This window comes from Agelaius phoeniceus, chromosome 26, assembly GCF_051311805.1.
Source record: "Agelaius phoeniceus isolate bAgePho1 chromosome 26, bAgePho1.hap1, whole genome shotgun sequence".
In the NCBI taxonomy this organism is placed as follows: Eukaryota; Metazoa; Chordata; class Aves; order Passeriformes; family Icteridae; genus Agelaius; species Agelaius phoeniceus.
Window position 1 is genome coordinate 556,628 of NC_135290.1, and position 26,968 is coordinate 583,595.

The 26,968-nt window shown below is 52.9% G+C and overlaps 2 protein-coding genes across 2 annotated transcripts; both read right to left on the minus strand.

Moving 5' to 3' along the window:
- Positions 1 to 7,738: 7,738 nt before the first annotated feature.
- HOXB1 (homeobox B1) lies at positions 7,739 to 10,061 on the minus strand. The gene is made up of 2 exons (XM_054649832.2): positions 9,506 to 10,061; positions 7,739 to 8,049 (listed from the first exon to the last, which is right to left on the minus strand). Exons 1-2 carry the CDS (start codon positions 10,059 to 10,061, stop codon positions 7,739 to 7,741), a joined length of 867 nt encoding a protein of 288 aa, XP_054505807.2.
- Positions 10,062 to 21,186: 11,125 nt separating this feature from the next.
- Positions 21,187 to 23,125, minus strand: HOXB2 (homeobox B2). The gene is made up of 2 exons (XM_054649736.2): positions 22,742 to 23,125; positions 21,187 to 21,654 (listed from the first exon to the last, which is right to left on the minus strand). The coding sequence occupies exons 1-2, from the start codon at positions 23,111 to 23,113 to the stop codon at positions 21,211 to 21,213; spliced, it is 816 nt and encodes a 271-aa protein (XP_054505711.2). The 5' UTR covers positions 23,114 to 23,125; the 3' UTR covers positions 21,187 to 21,210.
- Positions 23,126 to 26,968: the final 3,843 nt, after the last annotated feature.

Below are 26,968 nucleotides of genomic sequence, written 5' to 3' on the forward strand. Positions count from 1 at the left end.
CAGGATCAGGGCGGGCACATCCCCTGTGAATATCCCGGGACAGGATCCAGGCTGGTAGGGATCCCAGTGAATATCCCGGGACAGGAACAGAGCGGGCACATCCCCAGTGAATATCCCGGGATTGGGATCCAGGCGGGCACATCCCTGTGAATATCCCGGGATTGGGATCCAGGCTGGCAGGGATCCCCTGTGAATATCCCGGGACAGGAACAGAGCGGGCACATTCCCTGTGAATATCCCGGGACTGGGATCCGGTCCGGCGAGCGCAGCCCGGGCAGAGGCGGCCGCGGGGCCATGGCCCGGGGCTGCCCGGGGACCATCGGGCACCCAAAGCGCGCCCGGCGCTGCCCCCGCCCCGCGCTCGGTGTCTGAGGGGCTCCTTGGATGATGTTTGTTTGGATTTGCTCCCCACCTGCGGGGAGAACACCAACAAGAGATAAAAACGCACTCCCGGGGCATTTCGGGGATTTGTTTCTGATTTATGAGGCGGAGACAGACGGGGGTTGATGTAGGGAGCGGCTCCGGGCCTGGCCAGAACCGGGAATTTGGCCAGAATTGGGAATTTTGGGGTTTTCCGGGGGCTCCTCTCCCTTCCCACCCCACATTCCAGGATTTGGGAACCGAACCCGGCCTGGCCAGAACCGGGAATTTGGCCAGAATTGGGAATTCCGGGTTTTCTGGGACTCTGTGGCCTCTCCACCCCAAATCCCATTACTTGGGAACCAAACCCTCCCGAAAATCACCATTATCTAATAATTCCTTCTTTAAAAAAACACCCATAAATATTCAATTTCCCTTCTCATTTTCTCCCCCGCACTGAAAATCCATTGGTTTTTTCCTCAATTCTCTCACCAGAAAACCCCAAACACCAATTTCCGCTCCCCGAACTCGTATTTAAAATTTCTTTTCAGGAAAAAAAAAAATAAAACAAAAAACAAAACAAAAAAAAAAAAAAAAAAAAAAACCCAAAAAAAACCCAAAAAAAACCCCAGTAAAAATCAATTTTTTATCACTTGTTAACCAAAATAAAGAAGCGAAGAAGAGGCGATCACGGCGCTCTGGAGGGGAGATAAACCCGGGTTTATCTGCGGCCGATTAGGAGCGCGCCTCGGCTTGCGCAAGCCGGGCTCAAACCGGGATAAAAGCGGGCGGGAACGGGGCCAGGAGCGCGGCCCGAGCCTTATCAGAGCTCGGAATTTGCACTCCGATAACCTCCCGGTCCCAAAAGAAATAACAAAATTAAAAAAAAAAAAAGAGAATTTTGTGCTCCTCGGGTTTCAAAATCCGATAAAGAACTAAAAAAAAAAAAAATGCGGACCCTCCGGGAAAACAGCATTAAAAGTTATTTTTATTAATTTTTGCGCTTTTTTTTTCCCATTAAAAAATTCCCATTTCTGGGAGCGATTCGGAGTTAAATTCTATTTTTTTTTGGCCCTGGAGGAGGAGGCGATGATTTGCGGGTGGGGCAGAGGAGAGCGAAGGAATTTATTCCGAATTTTGAGGTTTTTCGCCGCCTTTGATCCGTGCTCTGGCGGATTCCTCCCCATCGGCGGATCAAGGCGGATTTTTATCTGTTATTTTTTTATTAAAATCCCCTTTTTGTGGTAACAGACAGAAAAAAAAAATAAAATCCGCTTCTTTTTTTGATGTTCCGAGTGAGGAAACGCCCTCGGAATGTTCCCTCTGAAGTGGCCACATCACAGGAAAGGATTTACAAAAAGCAGAATAATGCAGGAATGCTGCAGGGAACAAAAAAAATAAAAAATAAAAAATAAAAAATAAAATAAAAATCGCGTTTTTCTGCTGGGTGCTTGCCCAGGGAGAGAATTTTTTAAATTTATGCAAAAATGAGCTCGGCGGAGCTGAAAAATCAACAAATAAATGAAAAAAAAAAATCATTAAAATAGGGAATTGTGGAGTTCTCTTTCCTGGAAATTGGGAAAACTCCCTGGGAAAATTCCGGCCCCTCGGGGATAAATAAAGGGAATTATTCTCCCGTTGTCTCCCCGAGAATTTGTCCAAAAATCGACATTTTCCTCAAAAACGTGAAAATTTGAGGGGTTTGAACAGGTCTGGATTTCAAATTTGAGGGGAGGAAAAATGAAGGAAAAGGGGAAATGAAAATAGGGAAAGGAAGAGTTAAAAAGAAAAAGAATGTAAAATGTAGCAGATGATGAAATCCAAATGTTAAAAGGAAGACAAAACACAACATGAAAACAAAATTTAATTTAATTTCGCCTTAGAAATAGAACATAAAATAGAATTAAATTAAAATTTTAAATGGAATAGAATAGAATAGAATAGAACAGAATAAAACAGAATAAAATTCAGCCTCCACACCAGCTTTTCCTGCAAAAACTCCCCCCAAAAAATGACGGGAGGCGAATTTTGTTGAGTTTTATATTATTTTATATTTATTGAATAATTTTCCCTTTTATCGAATAATTTTCCCCATTTTTCCCGAGGCGAATCAAGCGCCTGACTTCAAACAGAAATCTGAATCCTTTCATTCTTGGCTTTTGGAGAATTTTTTTCCCCTGGAATTCGGGAATTCCTTAGGAAAACCGGGTTTTGTTTTTTTGGGGGGTGGTTTTGATCTTCTAAAGAAATTTGAAATTCTCCCGGGCAAGAAATGGGAATTCTCAATTTCTAAATTTTATTAAAATTGTATTAAAATTTTTATTAAAAATTCAATTTTATTAAAAATTCTGAATTTTTAATAAAAACGATGAGGGCAAGAATGGATTTTTTGCAGCTTTTTTCGCTGCCAAATTCCGGATTTTCAGGTAAAACTTTGCTGTTTCCTCTGGGAAATCCTTCGCCTGCTGCCTCCCTGCTTTTCCCAACAAACGGAATTTATTAAACACATGGAATTTATTAAACACATGGAATTTATGGGATAAGTGGGATATATGGCAAATATGGCATACAGAGGATATATGGGATATAGGGAATATAGGGATTATAGGGAATATATGGAATAAATGGATTATATGGAATATATGGGATTTATGAATTATATTAATTATATGAATTATATGGAATATATTGTATTTATGGATTATAATAATTATATGAATTATATTGAATATATGGGATTTATGGATTATATTAACTATATGAATTATATGGAATACATGGGATTTATGGATTACATTAATTATATGGACTTTGATTATTTCTATGGATTATGTGGAACATAAACGATTGTCCATCATTCCTATAAAACAAATGAAAGTGTAAATAGAAGAAAATAAATAAAAGTGTAAACAGAAGGTTTGGGATAAAACCCGACCGTGGCAATGAGGCCGAGTCTCCCTGGGGCTCCTCCAGCCTCTCCCCACCCGTCCCCGTCCCACAGGGCTGCACCTGCCCGGCTCCTGAAATCCCCGATCCCAAAACCCCAGATCCCAAAATTCTGCAGCCCGAAATCCCCGGATCCCGGAGTTCCCGAATCCTGAAATCCGAATCCCGAAATCCCGGATCCCCAAATCCCGGAATCCCGGATCCTGAAATCCCGAAGTTCCCGGATCCTGAAATCCCGGATCCTCAAATCCCGGGTCCCCAAACCCCCAAATCCCCAAATCCCGGATCCCCAAATCCCCAAATCCCGGGTCCCCAAATCCCAAAATCCCGAGTCCCCAAATCCCCAAAATCCCGGGTCCCCAAATCCTCAAATCCCAAATCCCCAAATCCCGACTCCCCAAATCCCCAAATCCTGGGTCCCCAAATCCTCAAATCCCGAATCCCCAAATCTCCAAATCCCGAATCCCCAAATCCCCAAATCCTGGGTCCCCAAATCCTCAAATCCCGAATCCCCAAATCTCCAAATCCCGAGTCCCCAAATCCCCAAATCCCAAAATCCCGAGTCCCCAAAGCCCCAAATCCCGAGTCCCCAAATCCCAAAATCCTGGGTCCCCAAATCCTCAAATCCCAAATCCCCAAATCCCGACTCCCCAAATCCTCAAATCCTGGGTCCCCAAATCCCCAAATCCCGGGTCCCCAAATCCCAAAATCCCGAGTCCTCAAATCCCCAGATCCCGTGTCCCCAATCCTGTGTCCCCAAATCCCCAAATCCCGGGTCCCCAATCCCCACCCGCCCCGGGCAGGTCCCGGTGTCCCCCGGCCCCTCCCGGGCTGGGGTCGGGATGTTTGGAAAACTCGGGATGGGGAAAACGGGGCTGAGCTGGGAGCGCCGCTGGTTTGGGAGAAATTCCGGGGAAAAAGGGACGGGCCGGGAGCGCTGCTGGGGGAAAACGGGGCTGAGCTGGGAGCGCTGCTCGTTTGGGGAGAAATTCCGGGAAAAAGGGACGGGCTGGGAGCGCTGCTGGGGGAAAACGGGGCTGAGCTGGGAGCGCCGCTCGTTTGGGGACAAATTCCGGGAAAAAGGGACAGGCTGGGAGCGCTGCTGGTTTTTGGGGGAAGAAGGGATGAGCCAGGAGAGCCGCTCTTTTTTTGGGGAAAAAAGGGCTGAGGTGAGAGCGCTGCTCGATTTTGGGGAAACTCTGGGGGAAAAAAGGGCTGAGATGAGAGCGCTCCTCGATTTTGGGGGAATTCTGGGGGAAAAAGGGCTGAGGTGAGAGCACTTTTTGCTCTCGATTGCGCTGCTCGATTTGGGGGAAATTCTGGGGCATAAAGGGCTGAGGTGAGAGCGCTGCGGCTGCGAGGGGCGCGGCCCGAGGGGTCCCGGGGGTCGGGACGGGGCCGGGGGATCCCGGGGGTCCCGGGGGGTCCCGGGGGTCCCGGCGGGGCCGGGGGAGGCGGCGGCGGCTCCGGGGCATCTTCCGGAGGGGCCCTTTGAGGTTCAAATGGAGCCGGAGCCTCTGTAGTGCCCGGCTGGCCTGGCCCCTCCTCACCTGGCACCGCGCCTAATGCCGGGCCTAACCCGGTCCCCGTCCCGGGCCTAACCCGGTCCCAATCCCGGTCCCCATCCCGATCCCAATCCCGGTCCCAATCCCGGTCCCCATCCCGGTCCCCATCCCGGTCCCAATCCCGGTCCCAATCCCCGGCCTAACCCGGTCCCAATCCCGGTCCCCATCCCGGTCCCCATCCCGGTCCCCATCCCCGGCCTAACCCTGTCCCAATCCCGGTCCCAATCCCGGTCCCAATCCCGGTCCCCATCCCGGTCCCCATCCCGGCCCTAACCCGGTCCCAATCCCGGCCCTAACCCGGTCCCAATCCCCGGCCTAACCCGGTCCCCATCCCGGTCCCCATCCCGGTCCCCATCCCGAGCCTAACCCGGTCCCCATCCCGGTCCCAATCCCGGTCCCAGTCCCGGTCCCAATCCCGGTCCCAATCCCGGTCCCAGTCCCGGCCCTAACCCGGTCCCCATCCCGGTCCCTATCCCGGTCCCCATCCCGGTCCCAATCCCGGCCCTAACCCGGTCCCCATCCCGGTCCCAATCCCGGCCCTAACCCGGTCCCCATCCCGGTCCCCATCCCGGTCCCAATCCCGGTCCCAGTCCCGGTCCCAATCCCGGTCCCCATCCCGGTCCCCATCCCGGTCCCCATCCCGGTCCCAATCCCGGCCCCAATCCCGGCCTAACCCGGTCCCCATCCCGGTCCCAATCCCGGTCCCCATCCCGGTCCCCATCCCGGTCCCCATCCCGGTCCCCATCCCGGTCCCAATCCCGGTCCCCATCCCGGTCCCAATCCCGGTCCCAATCCCGGTCCCCATCCCGGTCCCCATCCCGGTCCCCATCCCGGTCCCTGTGCGTGTGTTTTGGGTTCGTTTTTGTGTTTTCCTCCCGACCTTTTGCAAATAGGGACTGTTAAAAAAATCCCCTTTTCACCTTTTCCCCTCTGTTTCCCCCTCTCTTATCTCGGATTGGCTTCTCTAAAATCTTTTCTCGGGAGCGAATCCCGCTCCTGTGCCGGCCCCACGGCCCAGGGATGCTCCAGCCCCAAATCCGGGGGGGTTTGAGCCTTTTTTGGGGTGGGAGGCTTTGTTTTAGTGTTTTCCCCCTGACCTTTCGCAAATCGCCGCTGGAAGGAAAATCCCCTTTTCACCTTTTCCCCCCGGTGTTTGTTTCCCCTCTTATCTCGGGGCTAATTGGGCTCTCCAAACCCCTTTTTTTAATTTTTATTATTTCCCGAGAGAAAGGAGCGTGTCGGAGCGGGGAGAGATTTTATCTGCGGGGCAGAGCAGGTACTTCCCTCCTCAGCCCCCAGCCCTCATCCCTCACCCCGCCGGGCAGATTTGCAAATTTACCCAGGGCCGAACAATGGATCCTCCTGGCAGCCCCTCTGTTGACTTGTTTAGAAATCCCAGAGGCGTTTCGAGGTAAAAAGGTCAGAGCTGCACCGGGCCCGCTCTTCCTCCCTCCCCTCCGGCCCCGCTCCGGCCCTGCCTGGAGGTAAAAACGCGGAAATTTGGTTTATTCTGGGCCAAATCTCCTTCGGGGAGCTGAAGGGGAACAAACCGCGTCTGACGCTTCGGTTTTGGACTTTGAGGAGCGCGAATTCGGAGCCGGTCGGAAATTCAGAAGAGTTCAGGAAAATCAGAATTTCCGCCCGTCCCCAGCCCGCCCCGGGTTCCGCGGGTGCGAATTCCCGATTTCCAGCCCGGGGGTGATTTCCTGCTCTCATCAGGCGAGGAAATGAGAAATGAGGGCAGAATTGCACCCGGGAAGCCGGGCCCGGTTCCGGGAAAAGGGATCGGCCCCTTTGTTCGGGATCGCTGGAACAGCCGCAGAATTTTCCTTCCTCCTCCTCCTCCTCCTCCTCCTCTTCCTCCTCGTCCCTCCCAGGCCCCGCATCCCGCAATTCCCAGAGATTCCCACCGGGCTGAAAAGACGCGAATTGAGGGGGGGAAAAAAAAAAATAAAAATCAACTTTATTGGGCTGAGGTAGTTCCGTGTGGGGGCGCGGGGAGCAGGGGGGATCCGGCGGAGGAGCCGCTCGGGTTTTCCCGATAATTCCAATTTCACCCGCGGGTTCTCGGTCCCCAATCCCCGCCGGGGAGGGAGGCAGGGAGGCCGCGGTTTAATCTCGGGTTTATCCGGCTCCGATAAACCCGACGGGGTGCGGGGAAGGCGCTGCGGGCTCTGGGGCTGCCCGGAGCTCCCAGAACTCGATAACAAAACCCCGTCCCCTCCTCCGCCGGCAGCAGCAAAAACTCGCGCGGAAATAAAACCCTGTAAAGCAGAAATAGTGCAAAACGGGAGCAGGAAATTGCGCTTTTTCTCTCTTTTTTTTTTTTTTGCCTTTTTTTCCTTTCCTTTCCTGAGGGTTTGGGTCTTGGCAGAGGCCTCGAGCGTCTTGGGCGCCTCGGGGCTGGTTTCAAGCTCTACAATCAGGAAATAAAAGGGAAAGGAAAAGGGAAAAATGCCCGTAACTTTTAACTTTTTTTTTTGTGTGTGTGGGGTTTTTGTTTTACATTCTCACAAGGAGGAAAAACGCATCGGGCTGGGGGGGGGAGAGGGAAAACGAAAAAATCGTTGCGCTCGTTTTTCCAAAGGGGAGCGAACTAAATTAAAGTTTTTGTTTGTTTGTTTGTTTGTTTGTTTGTTTTGTTTTTTCCTGGAGTTGAAAGTGCAGTTCCTAAAGGGGAAGGGGAAAGGCAGAGAAGTCCCTGAGACACGGAAATTGGGAAATCGCTCCACGGCCGCTCCTTGGGAGCGCGGCGCCCGCAGAGGGGCCATAAATAAAGAGAGAGGCTCGGGCGGCGCCGCCCGCGTGGGGACGGCCCCGAGGGTCCTGCGGGGGCTCGGGGACACCCCCGGCAGCTCTGGGGGGGCTCAGGAGGAGCCGGAGCTGGGCGAGGCCTCAGGCGAGGAGGGATCCGAGCCCTCGTCCTTGGCCGCCCTGCGGGCAGCGGCCGGGGCCAGCCCCTCCTTCTCCCTCTTCTTCTGCTTCATCCGCCGGTTCTGGAACCAGATCTTCACCTGCGTCTCGTTGAGCTCCAGGGTGGCCGCGATCTCCACCCTGCGGGCCCGCGTCAGGTACTTGTTGAAGTGGAACTCCTTCTCCAGCTCCGTCAGCTGCTTGGTGCTGAAGTTGGTGCGGATGGCGTTGGGCGGCCCCAGGAGCCCCAGCTCCGACGTTTTGCCTGAAAAAACCCAAAAACCGCCAGGGCAGGAGCGGCCGGAGCAATCCCTCCCCTGAGGGCCGTCCCCTTCCCCTGCCCCGAGCTCCGCGCTCGCCCCGGCCCCGCTCCGGGCTCTGCTTTTCCCGCAGATCCGCACGGAGATCCCGGGGATGCATCTGGGGATCCTGGAGACCCTGGAGACCCTGGGGATCCTGGGGATCCATCCCCTCATCTTCCCGGCTGGGCTTTTCCCCCTGGGATCCATTCCCTGAGTTTTCCCCCAGGATCCATCCCTGGATTTTCCCTCTGGGATCCATCCCCTGGGGTTTCTCCCTTGATTTTTCCCCTGGGATCCATCCCCTGGATTTTCTCCTGGATTTTCCCTCTGGGATCCATCCCCTGGGGTTTCTCCCTTGATTTTTCCCCTGGGATCCATCCCCTGGGTTTTCCCCTGGATTTTACCTCTGGGATCCATCCCCTGGTTTTCTCCCTTGATTTTTCCCCCAGGATCCATCCCTGGATTTTCCCCCGGGATCCATCCCTGGATTTTCCCCCAGGATCCATCCCCTGGGTTTTCTCCCTTGATTTTCCCCCCAGGATCCATCCCTGGATTTTCCCCCTGGGATCCATCCCCTGGATTTCCCTCCCAGGATCCATTCTTTGGATTTTCCCCCTGGGATCCATCCCCTGGGTTTTCCCCCTGGATTTTCCCCCTGGGATCCATCCCTGGATTTTCCCCCAGGATCCATCCCCTGAGTTTTCCCTCTGTGTTTTCCCCCTGTGTTTCCCCCCTGGGTTTTCCCCCTGGGTTTTCTCCCTGGATTTCCCCCCGGATCCATCCCCTGAGTTTTCCCCCCGGGATCCATCCCTGGCCCCCGCGGGAAGGGCTGGAAGGGGAGGAGGAGGAGGATGATGATGGCGGGGGAGGAGGAGGAGGAAGGCCAGGCTTTAAGGGAAGGTGGTGGGGAAGGAAGTGGAACAATGGAGGAGGGGATGGAGGGCACGGCTGGGGAAGGAGGAGGAAGCGCCGGGAGTTTCCTGCTCCGAGCTGGGCTTAAATCGGCCTCGGGCCTGCGGGAAGCCGAGCTCAGGGACGCTTGGTGGGATGTGATGGGAAATCTCTGGGCAGGGGTTAACAAAAAGGCCCCAAACCCCAAACAAACCCAAACCCAAAGACCAGAAAAAAAACCCACCCCCAAAACCCAAAGAAAGGACCCCAAAACCCAACCAAACCCAACACAAACACCAAGAAACCACCCCAAAACCCAACCAAACCCCCCAAAACCCAACTAAACCCCCCAAAACCCAACCAAACCCTCAAAAACCCCCAAAACCCAACTAAAGCCTCCAAAACCCAACTAAACCCCCCAAAACCCAACCAAACCCCCCAAAACCCAACCAAACCCAACTCAAGCCTTTGCTCCTCTGGAAGACGACCCCAAACCCTGGGGACCTCAGCCCCGCACCCCACACTCACCTGTTTTGGGGGGGTTCCTCTTCACCCTCATCCACTCGAAGGTCTGCGCTGCCCCGGCCCTGGCGCCGGGCTCGGGGTGCCCCGGAGGCTCCGGCTCCTCGAGCAGGGCCCCCGAGATGTCCCCGTAGAGGCCGGGCAGGTACGCGGGGCCCGCGGGCGGCTCCGGGCCCAGGCCGGGCTGGAACTGCCCCGGCGCCCCGCAGAAACCCTCGGCCAGCGAGGCCGAGCCGTAGCCCGAGGGCCCCTGGAAGAAAATCCCGTCCGCGTCCTGCTGGGCCAGGTAGAGCTGCGGGTAAGCCTGGGCCGGGTAAGCCGGGCTGGAGAAGCGGGACGAGGAGGAGGAGGAGGAGGAGGAGGAGGAGGAAGGAGCGTGGAAGCCGTGCTGGGGGAGGTGTCCGGCGGGGGCCGCAGGGCCGAAGGGACCCTCGGAGCTCGGAGCGGGGCTGCCCGAGCACGGCGGGAAGGACGGGGAGGGCTCGGCGAGGTGCGGGAAGGCGGCGGTGCCGCGGTTACAAATTGCGAACTCCAAGAAGGAGTTCATGGCGGTATTGTCCATCTGCCAGTGATGGAGGAGGGTCAGCCCGTTTTGGGGGCGATGCCGCCTGCCCTCCAACCTCCGGGCCGTCTGTCAAAGCTGGGAAACTTCCTGCCCGGGCATGGGGGACCCCGCGGCACCGCGGCCCAGCCGGGGGGGACCCCGCGGGCGGAGCGGGCCCAGCCCAATGAGCGCGGGGCTCCCGAAGTTTGCGGCCGGCTCCGGGCTCATCCATCACGGGCCTGACATTTGCATGACAAAGGGGCTTCAATCAAACCCGGCCCATCAATCTGATAACAACACGGCCGCGTCAAAATCTTCTCCTCAAAGGCTTTAAAAGAGAGCGGGGTGCGGGGAGGCGCCGGGGGGAAGGATCGCGGCGACCCGCGAGTGGTTTTAAAGTGCTAAAAAGGGCCCCGAGTTATGCGGGGAGCCGGGCTCAGGCGCGAGTCCTGACTTTAAAAAGGTTTTTTGCCCCCGATGCCGGCTCGGTGTGAGGGAAAGAAAAGAGGGCGAGGGGATGGGGAGGTGCGAGCACAAAAGGATGCGCGGACGCTCTTTGATTCATTGGGGAACTTTTCCCCCCAAAGCGCCTCGGCCTTTTCCGGGACGCTGAAAGCTGCCCAAGAAAAAACGCGCTCGGTCCTCGCTTTAATCCGGGCTTTGTGCGCCCTAATTAAATCAACATTCTAATGAGAGGCCAAATAAAGTTACCGAGGGCAGAGCTGGAGCCGCGCCAGGCCCGGCCTGGCCGTTCCGGGATGGGAACTGAGACCGAGCCCTGCGCTCACCTGGGCACCTTCCCGTCCGTCCTCGCACTAAAACCGGGCTTAGGGGATCACGTCCTGCACAGTCCTGACTAAATCCGGGCTTAGGGGCTCACGTTCTGCACAGTCCCGACCAAAACCGGGCTTAGGGGCTCACGTTCTGCACGGTCCTGACCAAATCCGGGTTTAGGGGCTCACGTTCTGCACGGTCCCGACCAAAACCGGGTTTAGGGGCTCACGTTCTGCACACTCCTGACTAAATCCGGGTTAGGAGTTCACGTATTGCACATTCTCTACTAAAACCAGGTTTTTGGAGCTCACTCGCTGCGCATTCCCGACTGAAACCGGGTTTAGGTGCTCACACACCACGCACTCCTGACTAAACTGGGGTTTTAGGGGTTGTGCACTGCTCAGTCTCTACCAAACCCGGTTTTAGGGGCTCATGCACTGCACACTCCCTACCAAACCCGATTTTAGGGGTTATGTTATGCTCAGTCCCTACCAAACCCGGTTTTAGGGGCTCACACACCACACACTCCCTACCAAACCTGGTTTTAGGGTTTCACACACCGCACACTCCCTACCAAACCCGGTTTTAGGGGTTATGTTATGCTCAGTCCCTACCAAACCCGGCTTTAGGGTATCATGCACTGCACACTCCCTACCAAACCCGGTTTTAGGGGTTGTGCACTGCTCAGTCCCTACCAAACCCGGTTTTAGGGTTTCATGCACTGCTCAGTCCCTACCAAACCCGGTTTTAGGGTTTCACACACCGCACACTCCCTACCAAACCCGGTTTTAGGGGTTGTGCACTGCTCAGTCCCTACCAAACCCGGTTTTAGGGACTCACACACCGCACACTCTCTACCAAACCCAGTTTTAGGGGTTATGTTATGCTCAGTCCCTACCAAACCCGGTTTTAGGGTATCATGCACTGCTCAGTCCCTACCAAACCCGGTTTTAGGGTTTCACACACCGCACACTCCCTACCAAACCCGGTTTTAGGGGTTATGTTATGCTCAGTCCCTACCAAACCCGGTTTTAGGGGCTCACACACCGCACACTCCCTACCGAGCCCATTTTCGGGCGCTCTAAACCACGCCGGGGCACTAAGCTGGGCTTTGCTGGGCCGCTGCCGTCCCCAGCTGAGGAGGAGGAGGAGGAGGGCAGAGCCTGCCTCCAGGCCGGGCTCAGAGAATGGGAACAGGGCCAGGACACATTTATTGACTTGTTCGGCCGAGGGGGACAAGGGCGGACGCCCACGGCCATTTGTTCTTGTCAGGGATTTACGGCCCGGCCACGCTCCGGGAGCGGCTCCGCTGCCTCTCCCCGGGCCAAAAGTTCACCCCGAGAGCCAAACCCGGCAGGGAAAATCCATTCTCGCTCATCCCACGCGCTGGGGGCCAACATTTGGTGCCAAATCCCACCCCGCCGTCGCTTTCCCCGCCTCGTCTCAAGCCCAAAATTTCGTTTTTTTTTTCAAGCCGCTTCCAGCTCCCGTTCTTCCATTTAAAAAAAATTAAAGTTTCCATCCCAAGCGCTTCTTTATTCATTTATTCGCGCTTTGCTGGGGCGCGGAGAGGCCCAGAAATGAGAATATTTTAAATATAAATGTTCTTCAAACCTCTCTCCTCCCTTCTTTGCGTGACTCCGAGCGGCTCTCCCGTCATTCCCCTGGCAGCAAAAATCGATTTCTAATTCGATTCCTTTGATATTTCGTTGCGTTCGGGTTCAAACGGGTGATTTATGGCTGTAAAACGAAAAAAAAATAAAGGAGAAAATGCAGATGTTTATTCCGGCCTGGAGTCGATGGGTTTGTGTTTCCTGCTGGTTTCCCACCGCGATCTCTGCTGCATCAAAGGGATTATTTTAAATGAAAATCACCAAAAATCGCGATTTTTTTTTTCTTTCAGTTGTGGCAGGGGAACTTTTCCTCTAAGCCAAGCCTGGATTAGAGCTGAGGTGGAAAATCCGGGTTTTTTTAAAATTTATTTATTTATTTTTTTAGTGGATGGAACAGGGGTCCCAAAATCGGAGCCAGAGTTGGCGAAATTGTGCAAAATTCAGCCTGAAATGGGGACGGGCAGCGGGGCTGGGATCACCCCGGGAATTCGGGAAAATCGCTTTTTTTGGGGTTCCTAAGGCTCAGATGAGGGATTGAGGGCTGGGATAATTTTGAGAATTTGGAAAAATCGCTTTTGTTTTGTTCTTATCGTTCAGAGGGGGGATTTAGGGCTGGGATCACCCCGGGAATTCAGAAAAATCGCTTTTTTATGGGGAGAACCCGGGCTGGAGCAAGGGCCCCGTTCCCAACATGCCCCGGCCCCCCCGGCTGCCCCAAAATTCCATTTTCTGCCCCCAAAATTCCATTTTCTGCCCCCAAATTCCATTTTCTGCCCCAAAATTCCATTTTCTGCCCCCAAATTCTGCCCTGGGGGAGGAGCCCCAGCTCTTGTTCCCATGGGAGCATCTCGGTTTTAAATCTTTACTTTAAAATCTTCATTTTTAGCCTTTGTCGGAAATCTTCGTTTGAAATCTTTGTTGGAAACCCTTGTTTGAAACCTTCATTTTAAAAGCGTTATAAATCTTGATTTTGAGTCTTGGTTTGAAACCTCGATTTGAAATCTGCATCTTAAACCTTCGTTTGAAATCTGTATTTTAAACCTTCATTTGAAATTTGTATTTTAAATCTTCATTTGAAATCCGTATTTTAAACCTTCATTTGAAATCTGTATTTTAAATCTCGATCTTAAATCTGCATTTTAAATCTTGAACCCGGGAGGTTTCTGTGCAGGCCACAGAGGAGGAACGAGGCATTTCCAAAGGCTCGGCAGTCTCCAGATGTTTCGGTTTTGGGGTTAAATACAACTTTTTTTGAGGTTTAATGTAACTTTTCCGAAGTTAAACATAAATTTTTTGGGGGGGTCAAATAGAACTTTTTTGGGGGGTTAAATAGGACTTTTTTGGGGGGTTAAATAGGACTTTTTTGGGGGCTTAAATAGAACTTTTTTGGGGAGTTAAATAGAACTTTTTTGGGGGTTAAATAGAACTTTTTTGGGGGGTTAAATAGAACTTTTTTGGGGGGGTTAAATAGGACTTTTTTGGGGGTTAAATAGGACTTCTTAGGGGGTTAAATAGGACTTTTTTGGGGGGTTAAATAGAACTTTTTTAGGGGAAACCTCAATCAGAGCTGAGGCGAAAAATCCGAATTTTTTTATTTGTTTGGCGGATGGAAGGGTGGGATGGGAGGGGAGGGAAAAGAGGGGATTTAATGAGTTACAGACATCGGGTCATGCGTGGGGAAAAAAGAAAAGGCAGAAAATTCAGATAAAATAGAAAACAAACAAAAACACAACGGGAAAAAAAAACCAAACAGATAATTCAGATAAAATAGGGAAGGAAAAACGGGGGAAAAGCGCAGATAATTCAGATAAAAGAGGGTGGGGGAAAGGGAAAAAGGCCCAGGTAATGGGGATAAAATGGGAATATTGGATTATTCAGGGGATCCTGCCCTGCTTCCCTGGGAATCCCAGCGGCCTCTCCATCGCCTCATTAATGAGGGTCATTTGCATATTCATTAGTGCGCCGGAGCGGAGAGGAGGGGTCTGGAGCCGCTGCCCTGGGACGGGGATTTGGGGGGTCCCGAATTCCTGGGGATCCCCCCCGATCCCAAATCCCTGGGGTTCACTCAGACCCCAAATCCCTCAGATCCCAGATTCCTGGGGATTCCCTCAGATCCCAAATCCCTCAAATCCCAAATCCCTGGGGATTCCCTCAGACCCCAAATCCCTGGGGATTCCCTCAGACCCCAAATCCCTCAAATCCCAAATCCCTGGGGATTCCCTCAGACCCCAAATCCCTCAAATCCCAAATCCCTGGGGTTCCCTCAGACCCCAAATCCCTCAGATCCCAAATCCCTGGGGTTCACTCAGACCCCAAATTCCTGGGGTTCCCTCAGACCCCAAATCCCTCAAATCCCTCAAATCCCTCAAATCCCAAATCCCTGGGGTTCACTCAGACCCCAAATCCCTCAAATCCCTCAAATCCCTGGGGTTCCCTCAGACCCCAAATCCCTGGGTATTCCCTCAGATCCCAAATCCCTCAAATCCCAAATCCCTGGGGATCGCCTCAAATCCCAAATTCCTGGGGTTCCCCTCGGATCCCAGATTCCTGGGGGTTCCCTGAGATCCCAAATCCCCCCAGATTCTCTCCAATCCCAAATCCTTCCAGATTCCCTCTGATCCCAAATCCCTGGGGATTCCCTCAGACCCCAAATCTATCTGGGGGTCCCAAATCCCTCTGGATCCCCTCCGATCCCAAATCCCTGGGGTTCCCCTCGGATCCCAGATTCCTGGGGGTTCCCTGAGATCCCAAATCCCTCTGGATCCCCTCCAATCCCAAATCCCTCTGGATCCCCTCCGATCCCAAACCCCTTGGGTTCCCCCCGATCCCACACCCAGGTCCCGCCCCCCAGCCCATGGATCAATCAATGGCCGCTGATCAGTGATCAATGGCCGATATCGGCAGCTCGCGTTTGGCGATATCGGGGCTCAGGAGACCCAAATCCGCCCTTTTTCCCCCCATTTTCTCCCCGCCCGAATTTCAGCTCCCAGCGAGGAAATGGAGCCGGGATAAACCCGGGGGGTTCCAGGACGGGGTTGCCCCTCCCAGCTCCTCCCTTTGGAGCCTCTGGAGCAGCTTCGGGTGAAAAGCTGGAAACGGATGAGAGGGAAATAGAGAAACTGAGAGGGAAATGAAAGAGGGAAAAAATAAAATGAGAGGGAAAATTCCCCAAAATGCCCCAAAAGCTGCAGAATTCCCGGGAAAAGGGAGCTGCCCCTGCCAGGCCCCGTCCCAGGGAATTCCCATTCCCATTCCAGGGAAGGTTCCCAGGGTCGGTCCCACATCTCCAGGAGCCGCTCACGAACACCCCGCCCTCCCCAAACCAACATTTCCCCAGCGCGCCGCTCATTTGCATATTCCCCGCTTAATTACCGCCAACAATCAAGGACCTGAATATGCTTAATATGCTTAATTCGCTTAATTAATGCCCTCCAGTTGCGCGGAACAGAAGGGCAGGGCCGCAAATATCCGCCCGCCGTTCCTTTGACATTTTGGAGGAGGCAAAGGGAAGAACGGCAGAACCTCGCGGCCGCTCAATAATTCAGATTTTATTGAATATTCCCCCTGCCCTCCTCCCGACGCCTCGGTCTCGCTAATTAGGACAGATAGGAAGGGCCCCGCTGTTCGGGGCATGATGAAAACCTCGGCGCCGCGGTCGGGGAGGGCCTTTGGGCCGGGCATTGAGCGGGGCTGGGGCCCGGAGCCGCGGCCACGCCGGGAACGCAGCACGGGCCTCGCTGGGGACCGGGATTCCCGCCCCCGGTCGGGGTTTTTGGCTACGAGAACGCCGGGTTTAATCTGGGGGGGGATTTTGGGGTCCCTTTTGCCACCTTCACTGGGGACCGGGATTCCCGCCCCCGGTCGGGGTTTTTGGCAATGAGAGCGCCGGGTTTAATCTGGGGAGGGGTCTGGGGTCCCTTTTGCCACCTTCACTGGGGACCGGGATTCCCGTCCCCGTTTGGGATTTTTATCAATGAGAGCGCCGGGTTTAATCTGGGGAGGGGTCTGGGGTCCCTTTTGCCACCTTCACTGGGGACCGGGATTCCCGCCCCCGGTCGGGGTTTTTATCAACGAGAACGCCGGGTTTAATCTGGGGAGGGTTTTGGGTCCCTTTTGCCGTCCTCACTGGGGACTGGGATCTATGGGGGCTCGGGGTTTGATCTGGGGAGGGACTTTGGGGTCCCTTTCCCCACCCTCACTGGGGATTTGCAGCGAGAATAACTCGGGGTTTAATTTGGGGGGGGATTTTGGGGTCCCTTTTGCCACCCTCACTGGGGATCGGGATCGATGGGGGCTCGGATTTGATCTGGGGGGGCCTTGGGGTCCCTTTCCCACCCTCATTGGGGATCGGGATCGATGGGGCTCGGGTTTAATTCGGGGAGGGATTTTGGGGTCCCTTTCCCCACCCCTATTGGGGATTGGTATCAATGAGAACTCGGGGTTTGATCTGGGGAGGGACTTTGGGGTCCCTTTCCCCACCCTCATTGGGGACCGGGATCGATGGGGGCTCGGGGTTTGATCTGGGGGGGTCTGGGGTCCCTTTTCCCACCCTCGTCAGGGATTTTTATCAATAACAACCCAGGGTTTAATGTGGGGAGGGGGTTTGGGGTCTCTTTTTCCTCCCCCATCGGGGATTGGTGTCAATCAGGAGTTGAGGTTTGATCTGGGGGGTTTGGGGGTCTCTTGTCCCACCCTCATTAAGGATTTGAAGCGAGAATAACTCGGGGTTTAATCTGGGGAGGGGTTTGGGGTCTTTTTCCCCACCCTCACTGGGGACAGGTATTGATAAGAACTCTGGGTTTAATTTGGGCGATTTAGGGACCCCTTTCCCTGTCCCTTTTCCAGGGGCTCCCTCCTGACCCCTCCCTCGGCCTCGCCCTTCCCCTCCTCCCTTCCCCAGGGGAAAAGGGCGTGGAAATGCGGAAATCCGCCCGTTTTGGGACATTTCCCCTCATTTTTAGTCTGAAGAGCATCTCAGTGTGGGAATGACCATCTCCGTGTGTCAATGACCATCTGAGTGTGTCAATGACCATCTCAGTGTGCCAATGACCATCTCAGTGTGCCAATGACCATCTGAGTGTGCCAATGACCATCCCAGTGTGCCAATGACCATCCCAGTGTGTCAATGACCATCTGAGTGTGTCAATCACCATCTCCATGTGCCAATGACCATCTCAGTGTGCCAATGACCATCTCCATGTGTCAATGACCATCTCAGTGTGGGAATGACCATCTCAGTGTGTCAATGACCATCCCAGTGTGCCAATGACCATCTGAGTGTGGGAATGACCATCTCAGTGTGCCAATGACCATCTCAGTGTGGGAATGACCATCCCAGTGCGTCCATGACCATCTCCGTGTGCCAATGACCATCTCCATGTGTCAGTGACCATCCCAGTGCATCAATGACCATCCCAGTGTGCCAATGACCATCCCAGTGCGTCCATGACCATCCCAGTGTGCCAATGACCATCCCAGTGTGCCAATGACCACCCCAGTGTGCCAATGACCATCTCCGTGTGTCAATGACCATCCCAGTGTGCCAATGACCATCCCAGTGTGTCAGTGACCATCCCAGTGCGTCCATGACCATCTCCATGTGTCAATGACCATCCCAGTGTGCCAATGACCATCTCAGTGTGCCAATGACCATCTCAGGGTGTCAATGACCATCTCCATGTGTCAATGACCATCTCCATGTGTCAATCACTATCTCCGTGTGTCAATCACCATCTCCGTGTGGAGTCAATCCGCCGCTCTTTTGGAGATTTGTTTCCTCGTTTTTCACCTGGATACAGGAGGGGCTGCCCCTGGGGAGGCCTAAAGGATGCTCAGACCCCAAAACCAACCTGGGGCAGGGCCGAGCTTCCCCTGCTGGCCTGGAATGGGGTGGGAGGAGGAGGAGGAGGAGGAGGAAGGTGGGAAGCACTGGAGCAAATGGCGCTTTGATGGCCCCGTCTGGCAGCTCCGAGCGCGCCGCAGCAGCCGGGGCTGTGAAATAACCCCCAAAATAAAGAATAAAGGGTTTGGGGGGGCTCTGCTCCCCCAGACTCGCGGCTCGGGGACCCCCGAGCGGAGGGGAGGCGGTGGGAGAGGGGCTGGGCTCGGCTCCAGCGCTGCCCTTTCCCCCTGGCAACGGGGCTGGGAAATTTAAATATTCAAATATTCAAATATTCATGGCCGGAGTGGGTTTTGAATGCGGGCAAGCGCAGCGAGGAGCGAGGTTTGGGCATTGCCGGCTCCTCTCTTGGGGAGGAGATTTGGGGACCCAAAGGTGGCCCCAAAACCACCCCGGCCCCTCTTTGTTCGAGCCGAGAGAGATCACCCACAGCCATTCCCAAACGTCTCTCTGGCCTTCGCCTGCTTTTATTTAGCTTCTGTTTATTTTTATTTATTTTATTTTCTCAGTGTGAACCCAGCCCCGCTCTGCTGCTTTTTACCCCAAATAAAAGATCCCAAATTTCCCTGGAGAGGCAGGGTAGGGGGGGTGACCCCGCCCAGGCACTGAAAGCACCAAATTCACCCCAAAAATCGACCGTTTTTTGCAGCTCCGGACGTTTCAAAGCCCGGGAACTGTGGTGGATTCTGAGAGAAAGGAGGAGGAGGAGGAGGAGGAGGAGGAGGAGGAGGAGGATGGGGATGAAGGGCGGGATTGGGATGTGGGAGGCCGGGAATGGCCCCGGAATTCGCGTGGGCTCCGCGCTGCCTTTGTGTTGTTTTCCCATCCCTTTATCCCCTTTATTTTTTAGGGTTTTATTTGTATTTTTTCCCCTTTTTTCCCCTCAAATTCGAGGATTTTTCCCGTCCCCGAAGCAGAACCCCAAAACGCTAAAATTAAGAAAGAACCACCCCGCTTTGATTGGTTACAATAAATAAATAAACGAATAAATAAACAAACCCCGAGCTGGGGGAAAACGAGCCCAGAACTCGGGAATATTTCCTCTGGAATCGTTGGCTGGGAGCGATTCCTTTTGTCTCCTCCCAGGGCACACGAGGAGATGATTAAACCTCGTTACAAAGCAGGGAAAAGCGAATGATTTATGGAGGAAAACAAAACAAAACAAAACAAAACAAAAAAAAGCGCTTTTTTGGAATGAAATCCAGAGCAAACACGCTTCTGTCACTTTTATAAAGGCGTTTATTTACTCTATGAAAAAAATATACAATAAATAATTTGCCCTTTGCTATGAAAGGATTTGAATAAATAATCTACATCTAAAACGTAAAAAGAGGAAGGAAAATTCCCCTGTTTTTTTTTAATTTTCTTTTTTTTTTTATTTTATTATGAAATCTAAAAGTCTCGTTCTGATTCCTGAGAAAGTCGCTGGGGAGGAGGATTTATAAATTTAATTTTTTTTTTTTTTTTCTCTCCGGGGGCTGAAATCTCCCCCCGTGCATGAGAACCGCCGGCTGCTTCCTTGGAAATAAATAAGGGGGGGAGGAAAAATATAAATAAAAGGATCACGAAATTACCTGAATTTTAGCAAAACTGGGGCCGCTCTTTCCCCTTCTGGAATAAATTTGGGAGGGAGGTTTGGGTGGCTCGGAGCTTCCAACGGAAGTGGGAGGAGGCGACTGAATGGGAAATGGCTTCAGGGGGATTTTGGGGGGTTCCCCTTCTTTTGGGGGCTTTCCTCTTCTTTTAGGGCCGATTTTGGGGGGTTCCCCTTCTTTTAGGGCCGATTTTGGGGTGTTTCCCTTCTTTTGGGGGCTTTCCTCTTCTCCTAAGCCAGATTTTGGGGGGTTTCCCTTCTTTTAGGGCCGATTTTGGGGGGTTCCCCTTTTTTCAGGGCAGATTTTGGGGGTTCCTCTTTTTCCAGGGCAGATTAAGGTGGGCTCCCCTTCGTTTAGGCCAGATTTGGGTCGTTGTCCTTGTTTTAGGCCAGGCTTTGAGGGTTCCCCTTCTCTCAGGGCAGATTTTGGGAGTTCTCCTTATTTTAGGCCAGATTTCCGGGTTTCCCCTTTTCCCAGGCCATAATTTGAAGGTTCCCCCTTTTCTCTGGCCACATTTCCGGGTTTCCCCTTTTCTCAGGCCATATATCCGGTGTTCCCCCTTTTCTCAGGCCAGATTTCCGGGTTCCCCCTTTTCTCTGCCCATATATCCGGTGTTCCCCCTTTTCTCAGGCCATATATCCGGTGTTCCCCTTTTCTCAGGCCATATATCCGGTGTTCCCCTTTTCTCTGGCCATATATCCGGTGTTCCCCTTTTCTCTGGCCATATATCCGGGTTCCCCTTTTCTCTGGCCACATTTCCGGGTTTCCCCTTTTCTCAGGCCATATATCCGGTGTTCCCCCTTTTCTCTGGCCATATATCCGGGTTCCCCTTTTCTCTGGCCAGATTTCCGGGTTTCCCCTTTTCTCAGGCCATATATCCGGTGTTCCCCTTTTCTCAGGCCAGATTTCCGGGTTTCCCCTTTTCTCAGGCCATATATCCGGTGTTCCCCTTTTCTCTGGCCATATATCCGGGTTTTCCCTTTTCTCTGGCCATGTTTTGAGGGTTCCCCTTTTCTCAGGCCGCATTTCCGGTGTTCCCCTTTTCTCAGGCCGCATTTCCGGGTTTCCCCTTTTCTGAGGCCATATTTTCGGGTTCCCCCTTTTCTCTGGCCATGTTTTGAGGGTTCCCCCTTTTCTCTCAGGCCATATTTCCGGGGTCCCCCTTTTCTCTGGCCGCATTTTCGGGCTCCCCCTCCTCTCCGGGCAGCTTCGGGGGTGCCGGCAGCGGCCGCTGCGAGGCCGAGCGCCCCAATCCCTGCGGCAGCGCCGGGGGCTCGCAGCTGCGGTCAGGGCAGCTCCAGCTGCCGCAGGTCCATGGTGCAGAGCGCGCTGCCGAACAGCTCCAGCTCCTCCTCGGAGAAGCGCAGGGGGCTCTCCAGGGAGCCCGGGCCGAGCTCCAGGCACGGCTCCACCGAGAGCGCCCCGAGCTCCGGCTCCGCGCTCCCTGCGCTCTGCTCCGCGTTCCCTGCGCGCTGCTCCGCGGCCTCCTCCGTCCCGGCCGAGGGCGGCTCCTCCCTGTGCTGCGTCTGCCTCTTGTGCTTCATCCTCCGGTTCTGGAACCACACCTTGACCTGGCGCTCGCTGAGCTGCAGCAGCGCCGCGATCTCCACCCGGCGGGGCCGGCACAGGTATTTGTTGAAGTGGAATTCCTTCTCCAGCTCCAGCAGCTGCGTGTTGGTGTAGGCGGTGCGGAGCCTCCTGGAGCCGCTGCCGTCCGCCGGCCCCGCCGCCTCTGCCGGGAAGAAAAAAAAATCACGGGAATTGGCACCAAAATTCGCCCGTTGAACTTTTCCCGCTCCGGACGAGGTCTCTGCCCCGGGGGGAAAAGGGGATTTCGCTCCCTGGTCTCTCCCTTTAGAGCCCTTCCCTCTCTGCCGCCCTGGAGCGTAAAAAGAATTCCTACCTTCCTTCTAAATCCCTAAAATGCAGGATATTTCTAAACTCCTAAATTTCTTCTAAATTTCTTCTAAATTTCTTCTAAATTTCTTCTACATTTATTCTAAATTTATTCTAAATTTATTCTAAATTTATTCTAAATTTATTCCCCATTTCTTCTAAATTCATTCTCAATTTTTCTTCTCAATTTCTTCATTCCCTCTGTCCCGTTTTTTGTTGTTCTGTGGTTTTTTGGTTTTTTGGGGTTTTTTTTACCTTTTCCCGGTGCTTTGCTTTCATTATCCCACTTTTCCCGGGCCAATGAGCTGCGGTGTCCGCCCTGGTCCTGCCGAGCATTGCCCGAGCCCTGGAAATCCTGGAATTGTTCCTCCCGCGCTCTATCCCGAGGGAGGCAGGCAGGGAGGCCGAGCAGCGAGAGGCTGCTCCTGTTTCTGGGGGGTTTGGGGTGCAATAATTTCATTTCGCAGGATCAGCCCTGGCTCTTTCACCTCCCCACCCATTCATTTTCCTTCCCCCTCCGCGCATCTTTGGCGTTTCGTTGTCTTTGCTTTTCCCCCTTTTTTGAATTTTTTTCCCCTTTTTTTCCCCCCGTGGGCTGTAAAACCCCGCAGCTCTGGCGTTGAAAGCCGAACGAACGGAGCTGCAAACCCCTGCGGGCCCTGCTCGCTCGGGGCTTGGGCAGAAGTGGCAGAAATTTCTGATTTTCCCTGGGAGGAGGAGGAGGAGGAGGAGGCAGCAGAACCCCCCCGGTTCCTCGCTCCGTGAATTCCCCGATCCCGGGGGAGCCTCGCGGGCAGGGGGATGGGCTGGGGCTGTTTTGGGCCGGAATTGGCCGTTTCCCGTATTTTTTTTCTCCATTATTTTCCATTTTCCGATGCACCCCCCGCCCCGGCCATACGAACCTGCGGGAGATCCCGCGGCGGGCGCCGGCAGCGAGGAGGAGGATGAGGAGGAGGAAGATGAGGATGAGGATGGCGGGGACGAGGCGGCCGCAGCGTGGCCGCTTCTCTTGGACGATTTCTTCTCCTTCATCCAAGGGAATTCCGCAGCCCGGGGGCCGGGCCGGGCCGGGCCGGGCCGGGCCGGGCCATGCGGGGCTCGGCTGCGGCTCCTGCCCGAGCAAGGACCGAGGCTTTGGAGGAGGCTCTGCTCGAAAGGAGGAGGAATTAACGTCGAGTCCTTGATTGATGAAGTTTGAAATGTCTCCAGGACAGCGGGCAGAGACGTCAGGCACTCAGCGAGCGAAGGCTGGCTGTTTATGAACCCGATCTCCCTCTCAAATTCAAAATTCATGGCTTTTCCAGGGCCCGGCTTTAAAAAGCGGGAGGGAGGCGGGGGAGAGGGAGGAGGAGGAGGAGGAGGAGGAGGAGGAGGGGGAGAGGAAGCGGAGGCCTCGGGTTTGGGATGGCGGGGATGATGAGGGTCCCGGGGTTTTCCTGTAATTGTTATATTGCGATAACTCGGGCGGAGGGGGACCCTGCTCTGCCAAACTCGAGGCTGGGGCGAAATTGCAGCCAATTCCTCGTCACGTGGGAGGCCCTGGCCAATGGCAGGAGGGGCCTGGTGGCAAACAGAAAACGTTATTTGCTTTAATTGATTAAAAAAATGGGGAGGAAAAGGGGAGAGACAGAGGGGAACCCCAGAAAAGCCAACGGCAGCACCCCAGAATCGACACCATTGCTCGGGCAGGGAGATCCTTCCTTCCTTCCTTCCTTCCTTCCTTCCTTCCTTCCTTCCTTCCTTCCTTCCTTCCTTCCTTCCTTCCTTCCTTCCTTCCTTCCTTCCTTCCTTCCTTCCTTCCTTCCTTCCTTCCTTCCTTCCTTCCTTCCTTCCTTCCTTCCTTCCTTCCTTCCTTCCTTCCTTCCTTCCTTCCTTCCTTCCTTCCTTCCTTCCTTCCTTCCTTCCTTCCTTCCTTCCTTCCTTCCTTCCTTCCTTCCTTCCTTCCTTCCTTCCTTCCTTCCTTCCTTCCTTCCTTCCTTCCTTCCTTCCTTCCTTCCTTCCTTCCTTCCTTCCTTCCTTCCTTCCTTCCTTCCTTCCTTCCTTCCTTCCTTCCTTCCTTCCTTCCTTCCTTCCTTCCTTCCTTCCTTCCTTCCTTCCTTCCTTCCTTCCTTCCTTCCTTCCTTCCTTCCTTCCTTCCTCCCCTCCCCTTCCCTTCCCCTTTCCCTTCCCCTTTCCCTCTTTCCCTGCCCATTCCCTGCCCCATTCCCTGCCCCGTTCCTGCCGCTGTGAACCCTTAGGAAATCAGGCGAGCCTTTGAGCTGAGTTTAGTTAAACCTTTAAGCCGAGTTTAGTTACACCCGCCCCATTTACGGGTTTAAATGACTCCTAAGGAGCGGCCTAATCCTTGTCCTTCCCAGGCCAGGCTTAATGGACCCTTTGCATCTCGCTCAAAGCCCGAGCGCGTTTTAAGGTCACGGCTGTCTCTGAAATCGCTTTTCTTCCTTCCCCATCCCTTTTTCTCTCCAATAAAGCAGCGCCACTTCCAGAGTTTACAAAACAAATAAATAAAACGAAAAAGTCATTTCCCAACTTTTTTTTTTTTTCTTTTTTTTTTCTTTTTTTTCCCTTTCTTTCTTTTCCCTCTCTAAAGCGCCCCGGGTCCGCGCAGCCCGAGAAGAAGAGAGGAACCATCACCATCAATCTTCTCCTGCAAAGCCTCCTGACAGCTCGCCCTGACTCGCCCTCGGCACAGAAACTCCGCTTTTACCACGGGGGTTTTATAAACTTCAGCCCGCGGGTTTCAAGGGCAGAAACTCAAAAAAACCCAAAAAAATTAAAAAAAAAAAAGAGAGAGAAATTAAAATAAATGCGCCTGGAGGGGATGAATGGAGAAGGGGTTTTGGGGAGCTCCAGTTGTCCCAGTTTGCGGCCGGGAGGGACGGGGAGGCTCCGTTCCCTGGAAACTTTTGTCACTCGAAGCATCCGCGTGGGTGGGGAGGAATCGAGAAACCCAAAGCTCCTCCAGCGAGCGGGGCTTAGGGAAATAATGGCGATAATTGAAAAAATGCCGAGCGCAGGCCCGAACTTCCCCGAGTGCTCCGAGGATCCGCGAATCAAAACCAGCCCGAAATCTGCTCCGTCTCGTGGGATCAGTGATTAAAAGTAAAATAATCGGGGGTCGCTCCTTGCTGGCTGGTTCGGAGCGGGTTCCTGGGGTGTGAGGGATGGGATGGAGAGGAGGAATTTGGGGTGGAAGGGGGGAAATTCTTCCCAGCCGCTGGCAAAAGCTGACTCGGGGTTTTTGCTGGCACTCGGGGCCGCGAGGGGAAAAGAGAAATGAAAACTGGGGGGGGATGAAAAGAGGGGAAAAATGAGAAGGGGGGGAGTTTAAAAAGGGGGGAAAATAAAAGTGGGGATGAAAAGAGATGGGGGGGAAATGGAAATGGGGGGAAAATGAAAATGGGGAGAAAATTGAAATGAAAAGGGGGAAATGGAAGGGGGGATGAAAAGAGGAGGGGAAATGAAAAGGGGGGGAAATGAAAAGAGGGGAAAATGAAAAGAGGGAGGGAAATGGAAAGGGGGGAAATAAGGAAAAGTGGGGGGGATGAAAAGGGGAGAAAATGAAAATATGGAAAAGTTAAAAGATGGGAAAATGAAAACGGGGGGGAAGTGAAAAGGGGGGAAAAAGGAAAAGGGGAGAAAATGAAAAGAGGGGAAAATGAAAAGAGGGAGGGAAATGGAAAGGGGGGAAAAAAGGAAAAGTGGGGGGATGAAAAGGGGAGAAAATGAAAATATGGAAAAACTAAAAGATGGGAAAATGAAAAGGAGAGGTGGAAATGAAAAGGGGGGAAAATGAAAAGATGGGAAAATGAAAAGAAGGAGAGAAATGGAAAGGGGGAAAAAGGAAAAGTGGGGGGATGAAAAGGGGAGAAAATGAAAATATGGAAAAACTAAAAGATGGGAAAATGAAAAGGAGGGGGGAAATGAAAAGGGGGGAAAATGAAAAGATGGAAAAATGAAAACGGGGGGGAAATGAAAATATGGAAAAACTAAAAGATGGGAAAATGAAAAGGAGGGGGAAAATGAAAAGGGGGGGGAATTAAAAGGGGAGAAAATGAAAATATGGAAAAGCTAAAAGATGGGAAAATGGAAAGGGAGGGGGGAAATGAAAATGGGGGGGAAATGAAAAGATGGAAAAGTTAAAAGAGGGGGGAATGAAAAGAGGGAAAATTAGAAGAGGGGAAATGAAAAGAGGAGAAAAGGAAGAGAGGGGGAAAAATAAGAAGAGGGAAAAGGAATAAAAAAGGAAAAGAAACTCTTGAGAAATTGGGATTTTTTTGAGGCAAAAGGGGAGAAACCTCCGGGGTGCGGGGAATGTTTCGCATCCTGGGGCGAATTCCCGAGTTCCCAACGCCCGGGCGAGCAGCGCGGCCCCGCCGGGGAGGGAGGGCCCAGGGCGCGCCCCGGAATTGCTTTTTTCCCCTTTTTCCCGGATTTTCACCATTTCCTGGGAATCCCGGGCTCAACATGGCGCCGGAGCGATCCGGGAATGGGAGCGGGGAGGGAGAAATGATCCGGCCCAGGCCGGGACAATTCAATTATTTTATTGGTAAAAATAAATTTTAAAATTGATTTTTTAAAATTAAAAATATTCCACAGGCCGGGTACGGGAGGTCGCTCCTTGGTGCTCCAGATCCCGTTATTATTGATAATTATTTCTAATTTTTAATTATGAAGCTGGAACTCGGTTTATGAGGAGGGATCGGAGCTCGGGGTCGTTTCTCACGAGAGATTTTTCTCCACCAGAGATTTTTTATTTTTTACTCCCTCGGGGATTTGTGCTGGCTGTGCACACAGGTGGATGAAACGAGTGAAATGTGAAATATCTGAAATGTGGAAGTGTCAGGTGGAAAATGCGGGGTAGGGAATGCAGGGTATTGGATATAAGATGTAAAATGTAAAAAAAAAAATTAAAAAAAAATTTTAAATGAACTATATAATAGAAAAATATACTGTATAAAATATACGTTATGGACTATGAAATATGTAATGTGTAATATATTATATATATAACATTTAGTATTTATTATATATAAATATAATCTATAAATATATAACCTATAAAAACTTTATAAAAAATATAAAAAAACATAAAATACAAAACACAAACCCCACGTGCTGCTCCTGCACCCCAACCCCCTTTTTTTT